At 44.6% G+C, this 14,379-nt stretch overlaps 1 protein-coding gene across 2 annotated transcripts in view; it reads right to left on the reverse strand.

The window, feature by feature from the left end:
- ankrd28a (ankyrin repeat domain 28a) overlaps positions 1-14,379 on the reverse strand; it is a 30,313-nt gene that overhangs the window by 1,299 nt on the left and 14,635 nt on the right. For both annotated transcript variants that reach the window (XM_018750385.2, XM_018750386.2), the window contains exons 3-27: positions 14,266-14,344; positions 13,316-13,386; positions 10,359-10,559; positions 9,896-9,983; positions 9,666-9,808; positions 9,054-9,266; positions 8,628-8,706; positions 8,020-8,134; positions 7,756-7,838; positions 7,227-7,290; positions 6,692-6,760; positions 6,220-6,360; positions 5,751-5,862; positions 5,606-5,632; positions 5,340-5,414; positions 4,994-5,195; positions 3,521-3,608; positions 2,541-2,658; positions 1,909-2,128; positions 1,739-1,826; positions 1,572-1,655; positions 1,103-1,248; positions 925-1,007; positions 722-804; positions 97-188 (exon numbers count right to left, since the gene is read on the reverse strand). In XM_018750385.2, the coding sequence (XP_018605901.1) occupies positions 97-188; positions 722-804; positions 925-1,007; positions 1,103-1,248; positions 1,572-1,655; positions 1,739-1,826; positions 1,909-2,128; positions 2,541-2,658; positions 3,521-3,608; positions 4,994-5,195; positions 5,340-5,414; positions 5,606-5,632; positions 5,751-5,862; positions 6,220-6,360; positions 6,692-6,760; positions 7,227-7,290; positions 7,756-7,838; positions 8,020-8,134; positions 8,628-8,706; positions 9,054-9,266; positions 9,666-9,808; positions 9,896-9,983; positions 10,359-10,559; positions 13,316-13,386; positions 14,266-14,344 (2,764 nt within the window). The remainder of the gene's footprint in view (positions 1-96; positions 189-721; positions 805-924; positions 1,008-1,102; positions 1,249-1,571; positions 1,656-1,738; positions 1,827-1,908; positions 2,129-2,540; positions 2,659-3,520; positions 3,609-4,993; positions 5,196-5,339; positions 5,415-5,605; positions 5,633-5,750; positions 5,863-6,219; positions 6,361-6,691; positions 6,761-7,226; positions 7,291-7,755; positions 7,839-8,019; positions 8,135-8,627; positions 8,707-9,053; positions 9,267-9,665; positions 9,809-9,895; positions 9,984-10,358; positions 10,560-13,315; positions 13,387-14,265; positions 14,345-14,379) is intronic.

Below are 14,379 nucleotides of genomic sequence, written 5' to 3' on the forward strand. Positions count from 1 at the left end.
GCTGTGCTGCGGAATGGAGAGAACCCTAGCAGATACACTGGATTACAAACTTCTGGGACAGACACATTGTGTCATTAGAGCACGTGGCCTTCTTACCGTTCTCGTCAACTGCAAGCACACTGGCTCCTTTACCCAACAGCTCCTGGACAACCACGGTCAGACCATTGCGGGCGGCCACATGTAGCGGCCTGCAGGGTTGGAGAAGGTGCAGGAGAGTGCGCTGAAATCCACAGCACCTAAGTACACTCTTCAGCAATCCCATCAGGCAGTGATGACATTGGCAGGGGTTTTTTTTTTTTTTACTCAAACAGCATCCACGCGTATGAACGAGCATTAAAAATTATTTTTTGCATTATGTTTTATTTTTGGTATAAATGGAAGTGCATCTATTGACTCTCTTTAACATTTAAAAACAAATTTGGTGTCCAGTTTTACCACTAAACACAAACTAAATAAATAAAAAATAATAATTGTTGGTGCTTCGTGTGAATATTTCACCAGGGGGAGCTGTGTATCCACCCTGAGCACACTGGACTTGTGAAATATGTTCTTTTATTAAAAATAAGGCTTCAACCCAATACAAAGACTGCAAGTAAGACCAACTACAGCAAGATTCTTTCCTTTTTCACTTGTATATACACATTTAATGATAATACTGGGATGATGATGATGAAGATACATATTCTTGTGCTGTACCCCAATCTCACCACAAAGTACGTACGTCTGTAAAGCTGCGTTTGTTGAGTTGATGAGGTTCCGGTCGGTTATCTTTTCCAGTATTAACAAGGCACTTGTTTCATGTCCCTGTGGAAGGAAGAAAAGCAGGAAAAAGGTTCAAAACACTCAGAGCAGTAATACACTTAACCATGTTACACTCTATTATGCTGACTGTGTTTTATTAGTGCTCTGCGAAGAGACACACACCTTGCTGCAGGCCAGATGAAGGGCTGTGTTCTTGTTGGCATCCTGCAGTGTGAGGTCTGCCTTGGCACTGCTCACCAACACTTCTGCAGAAGGAAGAGAAAGGAGACCTTGACCTTCACACTAAGGTCACTAAAGGGGAGAGAGGAGGGGAGAGGTCAGAGCGGTGGACGTGGCGTACCGACGGCGTTGGTCTGGCCGTTTTCAGCAGCCATCATGAGCGGCGTTTTCCCCGAGGCATCAATGGCGTTCACTTGGGCATTGTGGCTCAACAGTAGCTGGAGGCACTCCACGTGGTCAGTGAAGGCAGCCGCATGCAGGGGGGTCCTGGGGTGGGAGGGAAATCAGCATTACACCAAATTCCAAAAAAAATTCTGCTGGAAGACAACTGGCAGCCCACCTCAAACAATGCTTTCATTCAACACCTTCAAATAACCATTTCTGCACTGTAGTGCCTAAACCCCAGCAAGAACTCTTATGGACCCATTTCCCTCCTGAGCGCTTGATAGTTTCATAAGTCAGTCTGATATGCGTTGAAAGCACTTTTTGTTTACTCTAAGTTGTATGGTGCTTTGGAGGAAAGTGTCTGTCAAATGCCTAAATATCAATGCCCTCAAATTCTGTTCTTCAAGTAAATGTGCATGTTTTACCTGGATTTTGAATCTCTGGTATTCACAATGGCAGGACCAAGAGTGTCTATCAGCATCTCTGCTGCTCCTTCATTGTCATTTATCCTACAACAAGGCAAACAGCTATCAGAAACACACACATGCACACAGACACACACAAACTTGACCAACACAGAGAAGGATCTTACACAGCACAGTGCAGCGGACTGAAGGAGTTTCCCTGCATCTTGTGGAACACCTCCTGCTCCAGCAGCACCTCCACACATGTGTCATGGCCTTAAGGGGACAGCAAACACTTCAGAAAGCCTCACAGCGCTGCAAGCAGCACCACGTTTACAACATCTGATTTCAGCTGTACCGTTGTAACAGGCCCAGTGGAGAGGCGTGTAGCCCCGGTTGTCTGTGATCACTGGGAGTGACTCCAGGGACTGTGCAGCCTGCATAAGTGCTCCCAGTACGCCGATGTGCCCACAGGATGCTGCCAAGTGCATTGGAGTGCGCCCCCTGCAATCCCGCACCAGAAAACTGGCGCTGTGCTGCAGCAGAGCCTCCACACACTCCTCGTGACCGGTAACTGCCTGTGGTGAAGGTGTAGAAGGTCAGGCCAGGACACAACCTCTACATACAAACATAGAGCTGTGTTTGTACTCAGCAGCTGCACACAAGATACATAGCAGTATGAAACAGTGTGTGTGTAAATGCAACAGCAACTGTGTGTGTGCTAAAAAAGCTGCTATACTATAAAACATGGTACATGTAGAGTTCAGAGTTAACTTGTTATTGAGCAATAATTTCAGAGTCACTCATGCAGAAGTAACTCAAGATCCAGAAAATAATTCAGCATCAGATCTTATCTCTTCAGTGAGAACTGCACGACACACAAAAACTTTCACATCTTCCACTTTATGAAATTACATGCATCTGAGTATTGATGAGACCAGCTGATGTGAAAAGCAAGCACTGAGAATGTATGGGAAGAGTGTGGCTCACCCCTCGGTGCAAAGCCGTCCTGCCCCATTTGTCTTTGGCCTCCACGCTGGCGCCTTTGTTGAGCAGGGAGTACACACAGTCAGTGTGGCCGCTCAGCACAGACAGCATCAGGGGGGTCCTGTCAATGAAACTCATGGTCATTAATCAAATTGGAGCTGAAGCCACACTTCATTGTAACATCCTGAGCAATGAAAAAGTAATGAAATTAAATACAATCATTACCAATACACTAACTACTGATTAATTATCAATAATCACTTGCCCAGTGCAGGGTGGTCAATAGCCTATCCCGAGAGCACAGGATGTGAGGCAGGGTACAATCTGGACAGAACATGAGTCCATTGCAGGGGAATCACACACACTCGCACACACACTCTCTAGGGGCAAGTTACACCAGTTCTCTGGAAACCCAAGTCTCTGTACTGTGGGAGGAAACCAGAGCACCCAAAGGAAACCGTAGCAAATACCTCACACACACACACACACACACACACACACACACACACACACACACCGAACCGGATACAAACACACATCCAAATCCCCCCAGCCCAAGATCTGCGAGACACCAGTGCTACCCACTCTGACACTGTTGCCCATAAATAAATACAATTAAAAAATTATAGGCCAAAGTTATTCCTTAGGACTACTGTCACTCATTTTACAGTATACTACATCCACATTTATTGGCAACCAGTTAAACACTAATGAATGAACAAGAGGCATGTAATTATCTTGAGTGCTGTCTCTTGCTGTTCTCTGGGCAACATGCAACAGCCTGTTCAGCACAGGAGACCTACAGATCCTATATTATACAGCGCTTTTGTGGATGAGTAACCAGCATTGTGGAGGTGCAGGATGCATTCAGAGCTCATATGCAGCCCACGCTGCTGGAAAGGTGCTGACAGCACTGAGTCATGGATTCAGATACCCTGCTTACTGTCTCACAAGAGCATGAAGAGCAAAGACACCCAACTCACTGGCCGTTTCCGTCCTGGATGTCCACTGCGGTCTGCAGATCTGTGTTCCCGATCAGTAAGCGCAAACACTCGGAGTGACCGTTGATTGCTGGAAGCAATGTGACAAACAAACATCGGTATGTCAGCTGAAACATTTTGCGCTGTCCAAAAGCCAACCGTGCAGCCAGCCAGCCACTCATGCTTTTATTGTGGGAATGTGTGAGGTCATAAGTTTATATTTTGTCTACACCTAAAGTTCAGAGTCTATGAATGACCATTTTCCTGCTAGAAAAATTATCATCCGTATCATAATTCAGATCCATTCTGAAGTGCTTGGACTGTTTGGACTGTGTACCTCTTACAAGAGTGGTACATGACCACACTTTTGAAATACTGTAACCTTTTACCCTTCTCTTATGCATGTTGGCATCTAATTTCCTGGTGCACTGCTTTTTTCTCTGTGCTGCTATTAATCAGTTTTAATGAAGTATTAGGGGTGCGGTGGCGCAGTGGGTTGGACCACAGTCCTGCTGTCCAGTGGGTCTGGGGTTCAAGTCCTGCTTGGGGTGCCTTGCGACGGACTGGCGTCCCGTCCTGGGTGTGTTCCCTCCCCCTCTGGCCTTACGCCCCTGTGTTCCCGGGTAGGCTCCGGTTCCCCGTGACCCCGTATGGGACAAGCGGTTCAGAAAATGTGTGTGTGTGTGAAGTATTACTGAACAGCGCCTTAATGTATGCTTCAAATACCAGGGATCCTCTTTTTCTGACAGTTTACTTATCTAACCTGTCTTTAAGCCAAAAGCAGCTAAAAGTGAACATTTGAGGCAGTGTTGGGCCATGCTAGCACCCAAGTCACCTCAAAATCACCTTGATTCTCCTTGTAAACATGGCTGCATGGATGAATTATCTTGTTTGCTCATGTTTTTAGTATAATTTGGGTTATAATGATTAGTCCTCTTCCTCTTAAAAGAATCAATGGCAATGGACACGTTATCGAAGACCAAAAGACCAAGGAAACTATCCATTATTTGGTGCCAACAGCATTCTGTGGATAGCCAGACACATTATGTGACAAATGTTATACAGCAAGGTCTCAGAAACAAGCAGTCAGGAGACAGAAGACCCACTGAATAAAGCAAAAAAAGTTATAGTTCTACCTGCACACAAGTGCACAGGTTGGTAAAAGACTTATTTATTGACTTATGTGACACTTTTCTCTTAAGAGACTTAGTGTTAAGCTACTTAGAATTCTTTACCCATTTATGCAGCCAGACAGTTCTGTTCATCTTCACTATGCGGTTTTCCTCTGCTAGCTGTAAATTTTTACTCTGAGGAATGAACCTCAGTCTTCTTTGAAAAATTGTAGTTATGAACATGAGGACAGTGTGTTTTAATGTTCTTCAGGCTATGCTGTGGACAAAAATTGAACCTTGACTGCTGATCCCAGAGAAAATTGCGCTGGGGAGAGCAAATGATTTTACATGCGATTATGGCTACCTGCAGCATGGATGGGCGTCCTCTTCAGTGTGTAGTCCTTCACCAGGATCGAGGCGCCCTGGTTGATAAGGACGTCGACACACTCCACATGGCCCTTGAAGGCAGCCAGGTCCAGCGGTGTACGACCCTGGCTGTTCCTCACATCCAGGTCCAGGAGGGACTGCACCAGCACCTCCAAGGCCTGGTGGTGTCCATGGTATGCCTGCAGACCAGCAGTAACAGCTTAGTTCAGAAATGCCTTCAGGTTGTCACAGTTCAAATCCTAATGGTAGTGTTGTTCTAGGCAGTTTACCTGAACAGGTTCAATTTCTATTCTGGGGATACTCAGAGGGGAAGATTTACTCACTGCTAAGTGCAGAGGGCTGATGGGGGCACGGCCGTCAGAGTCGTTTAGTATGTCTGCTCCTGAAGTCTCCATTAGCTGCAGAAACAGGGAGACAGATGGTCTGTATTTCTGCCTGCCAGTTAAAAGGGATCTATTAAATTCAACTTGCCTTTGCAACAATGTGCATGTGTTACAAAAACTAAAGCACCATATGAAAAAGTAGTATGAGGAGAAAAAAAAAATTCTACAGTTCTTGAAAGCACCTACCCTCTTTGCCTGATACCTACCACATCTAGAGGAGTTTCGCTTGCAATCTGGAAATAAAACAAGTAAATGACATTTTTGACTAAAATTCTGCATTTCATAGTCTGCTGCACAAATGAGTAAGTAACAGCAGTGTGTTGAGTGAAGTAACAGTGGCAGTGTCCTCACCAGCTCCAGACACAGCCGGTGTCCATAGGCTGAAGCGTAGTGCACTGCATTGTAGCCCTGCTTGTCCCGGATGCCGGGGTTTGCGTCGTTCCGTAATAAATACTCCAGGCACCTGGAAGTAGAAAGGGGACAGCCTGGGAATCACCGTCTCACACACACATCACCACATCTATGTACACATCCATTTTCATTAACAGCTTGTTTTGCTTTGAGGGTCATGGTAGTATGGACTGTGACACCCTCCCTGCCTTATACCCAAACGCTGGGTGTGAGGCAGGACACACCCTGGACAGGACACCAGTCTACTGGAGGTCAGTAAACCACACCCATCAACTCGCACATATACAGACTAGGGACGGTAAAGATTTATAAATGAAGCATGTGTCTATGGACTATAAGAAGAAACCAGAGCACTCCGAGGAAATCCACATAGGCATAGTGCTGACATGATGACTTCGTGTGAACTCACTTTCCATCTGTATCGGAGGCAGCTGCGTAGTGAAGCGGGGAACATCCCCGCTCATCCAGGTCATTCACGCTTGCCCCCGAACCCACCAAGGCAAACAGGCACTGGTAGTTGCAGTTGGCCGCAGCATAGTGCAGAGGCGTCCTGTTAAGTTCACATAAACCTTTTACCATCAATCTTCAGTATGGAGTATAATAACCAATAAACTAGTTGTTTACAGGTTACAAAGTAGGTAAAAGCATCTGACAAAGCTGAATTCTTCTACTGGGATAGCATGGAGGAAGAATCACAAGATGCCAGGTGAAGCACGAGAGTTTCAACAGGCCATGACACTCAAACTCCCACAGTATACTCATCATGACACATCTTGTTAACACTGTACTGCTACTCGCACAGTTCATTAGCGGCAAACATACCTGGGAAGGTCACAGCTCAGTTCCACAAGGAAAGTAAATAAAATGGTTGGCAAACTCACCTTCCAAATTTATCTTTCCTATTGAAATCTGCCCCAGTATTGAGCAGCAAATTCAAACACTCCAGGTTCCTGCAAAACACACAAGTTGAAGGAAAAGGGCAGCATGCTTTCTATAATGAAAGAAACAAATCCATAAACTACAGGAAGCTCACAATGCTTTATGCATCCACACACTTTGAGAAGAATAAGTAAAATGTAGAATGCCAACAACAACTTTTCACCAAAAGTGACATCATGCGAGTGTTTAACACATTAAACATTCTCAGGCTAATATTAAAAGGAATAAATCAGAAAGTATCATTTATGTTTAATTTCTTAAATGCTATAATTAGTCATGGAGGTAAGTGGAGCAATATGTTTAACAGATGTCTAATAAATTCTGAGTTTAGGTAGGTTGGTATGCAGATAAGTCAGTGGTTATACAACATTTTACAGTCAGGAATCTTACAGTTTAGAGCCATATTTGTTGGAAAAAAATGTCTTGGAGAAACAAAAAAGTACAGCAAATAACAGGTAAACCAAGTGCTAAGCATACCCTCCCGCTGCAGCTGCGTGTAAACAGGTTCTCCCAAAATCATCAGGTGTGTCGATGTCAAAGTCTGCAAGGCAGCATCGTGTCAGGAGGAAGCGTCACATTCTGGGCTCTCGCTAAAAGCAACAACGCACTTCAAACACATATGCAACAAGAGATGTTTGTGGGTTGGGTCTGGGACTACAACACTACAGTTTCAAGTCCCACAGGAGCACCCTTTAAGAAAGCTGTTCAAGGTCAACCACCAAATGTCAGTTACTTTGGCTGAAAGTATCTTCTATACACAGGAACAATTCTTTTTCTGCTTCCTGGCTCTTCACTGCAAGTGGTCATAACTTACATAACTTTTTCTAGGTCTCTCAAGTCTTATCACAAGTTCAGTTATACGTTTTTAACATCTAGCACGCACTGGATAGAGATTGGACAATGTTAAATGAACATGCCCTTTTAGGAAGATGAACCCAGGCTTCCTTCTTAATCAAAATACAGGGTTTTAGTTGCAAGGCACCTCTGGGTAGAAGCAGGTACTCACCAGATGATAAAAGCTTGCGGCAGCAGTCTGAGAAGCCACTAAGTGCTGCCAGGTGCAGGGGGAACATCCCGTGGATACCGCGCCTGCCGAGAAACAGATACGAGTCAGCACCACACCTACATGCCTCACTATCCAGTGGCAACACTCCAAGCGTACCTCTGAGATGTACCTTCGGCACAGAACATGAACCTAAGGTCAACAGGGGCAAACAGAAAATATAATACAACATAGGTTTTGCACAACACAGGCCATCAAAGTACTTACTTGGCAGTGTCAGCCCCATTGGTGATTAGTGTGTTGATCAGCAGCTCATGTCCATATCGAGCTGCTATGTGCAAAGGAGAATTTCCATTTTTATCTTCACAGTCAATCTCAGCACCTAAAAAACACACACCTGGGTCAGTGCTAATCTCTTGGTTTTCCACACATTTTGTTAATGAAGACAAGGAGACATAGGGTTGTTATACGACAACTGGAGAAAAAACACTGCTCAAAAGACCACTTCAGACAAGGGTACCACAATGGCACAGTATTTTGTGCCCCCCTCTCCCCCACAATGGGCTGCAGGTTTGGATGTAGGTTCAAATCCAGCCTAATTTGTGTGGAGTTTGCATGTTCTCTTCCCCCTTTCCACCCCACCCCCTACCCCACAGCCCAAAGGGGTGTTTTCAGATGAACTGGTATCTCTAAATTGCCCTAAATATTTCACTGTGTGGTTTACCTTGCTCTGCTGTGGGGATGGGTAGATAACCAACTTTTATAGTGTAGTGTATCTAACAATATAAATTGTTTGAGAGAGAGGAGTCATCTGAATGGGAATGAATAATGATACTAATAATAGGATGAAAGAAGCAGAACAGGCTTAGACGTACCACTCTGAATGACTGCCTGAGACCTGGAAAACCTGCCATGGATAGCAGTCATGTGGAGTGGAGTCTTCCCATCTTTACTCTATGGGGACAGAAGGAAAACATATTGCATCCAAAGGGAAAGTATCAGCATTTTACACAGTGGAAAAAGTAGATAACTTCTTAAAGTAACAAATAAAGCACAACAGCAGCCATTTAGAATCATAACATTGTCACGTTTTTGTCCTGTGGGGGTGACACTACTCTGGCTGGGTGGTCTAAAGTACTTTGATGCCTCCAACTTGCATCTCTGGGACACATCATGTGAAAAAGAATAGCCTGCTGCTGTCAGACAATGGTTCATGACCCTACCAATAACAAGCCCTGTGTGAACCAAGTTGTGCCCTCCTGTTGCTTGAGCCAGTGGAAGACAAGTGTGCTAAGCCTTACCTTGATATTGACATCAGCACCGTTGCCCACCAGCAGCTCTAGGCACAGCGCTCCATGGCGTGATGCCGCTGTGAAGTGAAGCGGTGCAAAGCCCTTCTCGTTCACCTGGTTAACGTTGGCTCCGGACTCAATCAGCTCGTTGACCACAACATCCTGCCCGTTGTAGCAGGCCACATGCAGTGGTGTGTTCCCATATGCGTTGGGCTCATTTATCTGGGGAAGATGTGTCCTGCTCACTCTTTCACCTACACACTTATAGTTCCAACATTAAAGGCCACAAACTTGGAATTCACAAGGTCATAGCTTTAGGACTTCAATCAAGGGTGGAATGACAAGCAGTGTGTAGGAATTCCAAATTGGGGGCCTTTTCCTTAAAGCATCTCAACATTAAAACAGTAGCTGAACTTACAACAATCATAACAAAATGGATCCCAATGTGGTGGTTTCACAAGAGAAAAGGGATGCAAAAAGATTGGTTGTCGAAGGGGGGCATGAGGAAGAATGGGTAGTGATGTACAAGAGTGCAGCAGCAAAGTAAGTGGTGGAACAGGTGGGTGAGAAAAGACTGGCAGTGAGTTATGAGGGTGCGGCACAGTGGGTGATGGAACTCACATCTACTCCCAAGTCCAGCAGGTACTTGACAACGCTGATCATGCCGCTAGAGGCAGCAGCATGCAGTGGGGTGTATGCTTTCTTGTCCTTGCAGGTGACCTCTGCTCCATGGGACACCAGCAGCTTCACCACCTCCATGTGCCCTACAGAATGCAGCATGCACACTGAGCATCAGCCCCAAGAAAGCAGTATGCTGAACCACATGTGGAAAAAGAACAAGGCATCCTTACCCATGTATGCAGCCCAGTGGATAGCACGCCGGTCCTTCTTGTCAAAGGCATTTATGTTAGCACCTCTGGACAGCAGCAATTTCACCATCTATCAGTTGGAGAAGTATGATGTAATTACTGAATAATAAATAAGAAAAAGGCTGCTCTTTAATGCAACAAATCATTGGGGGGAGTTCAAGAAAACGTAACAGTAGAGGAGTGACTCTACTTTCATGGTTAGCCACTTGCAGTCAGCTGGCAGGCCAACAAAGTTGCTTTGTAGCACCCAGCTGATACAGTACTCTTAGCTACTGGTTCGGTTCTTTTTCCTCCCGTAAAGGGATCTCTAGCTGAATAGGAGCTCCTGGTTACAAGCTGAGATGCAAGTTATAGACAGCAACATATATGGCTCAACTGGTCTGCAAATGAGCAAGGTAAATGGCAAAAGAAAGTGTTGCTATTAGACCCCAGAGAGGACAATGACCTCGAGGTGGCCACTGAAGGCTGCGTGGTGCAGGGCAGTGCGGCCTGCACGGTCTGATACGTTGACATTGCTGAGCAATGGGACCAGGGCCTCAGCGCATCGCACTGCCTTATTGGCGGCAGCCACGTGCAGCGGCGTCTGCCAATTTTTGTCCCGCGCATTGACATCTGCCGAGTGCTTCAGCAGTACCTGGACGGCATCCTGCAGCGACACATGCGATTAAGAAGGAAAAAGGTCATGATGTAAGAATAGCAGTAACCTATTCAGTCCCAACAAGGACACAAACATATACAGTGCAGGTAATAAGTAAACAGAACCATGGAAAAAAAACCATGTCCTATATGCTGCCAACACACCGCCTATCTCAAGTAAGAGCTCCTAAGACATGCATATTATATTACATTTAAGTTTGAATGAATACAAGAACAAAAACAAGTGTACAAATTCATGGAAAATCCTAAGCTTCCATCCATCCATCCATCCATCCATCCATCCATAAATGCTTGTCCAATGCAGAGTTGTGGCAGTCCAGAGCATATCCTAGAAATACAGGACATGAGGCAGGGTACACCTTATAAAGAGTGTCAGTCCATCACATAGTAATCACATACTCATTTACTCAGTGAGATACACACATACTAAGGACAACTCGGAATCACAAATTCACGTAAAACATGTGACTTTTGGACTGTTGGAAGAAACCAACATAAACAAAGGGAAAACATGCTAATGTCACACAGAGCGAGCCTGATTTAAACCCACAGCCGAGGAGCTGTGCGGCACTAGCCCTGCACACTGTGCCACTCTGCTGCGCCTAAACCTTAAATTACTCATAATAAGAAAACTGCTCTGGACAGACCAAGACAGCACCTCTTGACCACGTGTCTACAATGCAATATCGGGCTGCAATAGCCCAGATGAAAATACTGAAAGAACAGCAACATAACAGCAGGACACCGAAGAAGGCCAACTGTGTGAGCAAAAGCAGAGCTCAAAGGACACACCCATCCTTGACTAATAGTCAGGAGGCTGCAAGTGGTATGCACGTAAGAGTTTCATAACAGGCAGCCTTTTTATCACATTCCACTTTCAGCACCAACCCTGAGACCATCAAGCAGGCAGAACCTTGAGTGAACATGGTCTCAGCTGAAGATAGCACCGTGACTAAAATAATCCTCATGGAAACATACACTTTTCGTGAAATGACAAATTATTGTTCTGTATTTGTCATTCTTAAAGAACTGTGTAGACCACAAAATTACACTACCACCACAAAATGACAGAGGATTTTTGAGACAAAAAAGAACCGAACAAGTTCTGTAATACTCTCTCCATTACATTAGATAAATACAACAAAAAATAGTTCAATCACCTAAAACTAAATTTGACTACTCAAACTTTGTTGCAACTCTGCAATTATTAATGTTAAGAGGCAGGAAAGTAACTATAATAACAACAATAATAACAACAACATTATGGTCATTGAAGATTAGTATTTTGATACAAACGCACGCGCACACACGCACGCACACATGCACACTGTCTGAAAAGGCTTGTGGCGAACTGGAGCCTAACCCGGCAACACAGGGTGCGAGGCTGGAGGGGGAGGGGACACATCCTGGAGGGGACACATCCTGGATGGGACGCCAGTGCGTTGCAAGGCACCCCAAGCAGGACTTGAACCCCATACCCACTACATAGCAGGACCCGGCCAAGCCCGTTACACCACCGCACCCCCTTTTTTGATACAAGCAGAGGGACACCAATCAAAACACTCAAAGGCCTTTCCCAGTCCTCCCTGTTTTTAGCGTATGGGCCTTGCTAATTTGTAAATAGGTTCCCTTTCATAAGGGGAACCAAAACAGTGTTGGTAAGTCTTTGAGGAACAAGCTCAGGATCAACTCTTTAAACACCTTCAATGTCACTGCAGGGAGTACAGAATGACCCAGCGCTGATAATCCTACATTATTAGCCTGGGGGTGGGAGTATAAGTAAGGACTTCCCCAGATCAAAGCACATCAGTGACAAAGGATTCAGATTACTTTTAATACCAACTGTAGCAGCCTACCAGGCAACGGATAAGACAGTGTGAACTGAACTTAACCAAAAGAGCCAAAATTCATTTTATTGCCAAAAAAGAAATGTGTGCAGTGCATCAGCTGAAATATGACATAATTCTCTGCCATTCAGTTCAGCCTGTCCTGGGCCATTGAAATTTAAAATGAAAACATGTAAAGCCAAATTATTACACTTGTACACTGCAGGCCAAATTAAAAGACAAGCCCAGAAAATATAAGAAAGTGAGTCTTCACAAATCTGGTTCTACCAACAAACACAAAACATTCCTAAGTATCTTGCTGTTCTTCTACTGAGAAATCATAAATAAAATCATCAAATCAACTAATGTACTGAAATGAACATGACAGAAACAAGAGAAAATACTACCTATTGCGCTCTAAAGATCAACACAGATTAGTGGCTGACTGGTGCCGTTTCTCCATCATGCGGTCAAGCAAAAGCTCAGCAATGGTGACAGAGTAAAATCAAACACAGACACTAAGAGAGAACGCCACCACACATGAAGAAAAGACACCCGCCTGCCCCCATCATTCTTCTTAAATACCTACATGGCTTCTCATCTCACTGTTCAGAGGACAGCACTTTACAAATAAGGTGCAAGATCTTTCTCTGTGAGATTACAAATCTTGAAGGAACATTTTTGGGGACATTAATTTAAAGCTTTTCTTGGCAGTCATCTTTTTTGAAAAGAAAAGAAAAAAAGCATGACGCTTATTACGAAACATTCATATGTTCAGAAGTTTTGATGGATTGGTGTTAGGAATAATTTATTTCAATGAAATGACAGACACTTTTAAGTTCAACCGAGTGTAAACAAATGCGTGAGTGAAATGAAAGTTTGCTTTTCCTGCAAGGGTGTCACTGGAATGGTGAGTTACCTCACTGCAGGATGCCACTGCCCGATGCAAAGGAGTCAGCCACTTGTTATCTTTGGCATTTACTCTCGCTCCTGGAGGGGGAAGGAGACGATCGCTATCAGAGAGAAAACTTGCAACTGTACAAGTACGTCCGGTTGTGTTTCAGCTTTACTGCACTGCATCAGAGTTGGCAAGGAAACAGAACAACACTACAAAAAGCGACATTCTTTGGCCTCAGAAAGCCATACTTTGCCCTCCACCAACCTTGTATTTTTCAGGCAGTATTGTACCTGCTCTTTTTAGACTTAGGTCATAACTTATTTAGTTCCAAGGTACATTTACTTTTATTCATTTGGCAGTTGCTTTCTTTGAAGGGCTGTACCACTCAGACTGAAGTGGGCTCAGACAGCCCATTAGAGTAGACTGGAAAGAAACCATTCTAAACGGGAAGGGGGGGGGGGGGTGTTGGTGGAAGGAAGAGAATCTATTAAGGAACCAGAACCATTGAAGAACCTCCTGAAGGGATCATTCCTCAAGTTAGAGTTAAAAACCAACTGATGGGAAGATCGCATGCAGGCTACTGCAAGAACATGTGTTAGAGGAGAAAATAGATACAAGCAGCTGGTGACACAATCCATCCCGTTTGCCATCGGTTGTGTCACGTAAGCATGTCCTCTTCAGGAAAGGGATGGATCAAATGACCCCAGTGTGTAGAGTCTCAGAACAGAATTGTAGGGCACCCAGAGACTTTTTCTGAGGAAAAGGAAACAAATTCCCTGTACAGAAAGCACTTGACTGGAAGTTCTAAATATATCAGTCTGTTTTGCAAGGATATAAACACTGTTCTTCAGCCTATCTAAGTAAAACACTTTTCCTGGCTTCAGTTTATAAATCACTGCCCAAATCAGACACAGAAAAGGACGGATCCCACACAGATCAACCAGAGAATGGGGCTCAGAACTGAAACAAACCTGATAAAATCAGAAGCTCTATGATTTCTGAATCTCCAAGATAGGCAGCAGCGTGTAATGGTGTCCTCTTCTCATTATCCTGCAGGAAAGACATTACATAAGACGGTCCATCAG

This window comes from Scleropages formosus, chromosome 23, assembly GCF_900964775.1.
Source record: "Scleropages formosus chromosome 23, fSclFor1.1, whole genome shotgun sequence".
NCBI lineage: Eukaryota > Metazoa > Chordata > Actinopteri > Osteoglossiformes > Osteoglossidae > Scleropages > Scleropages formosus.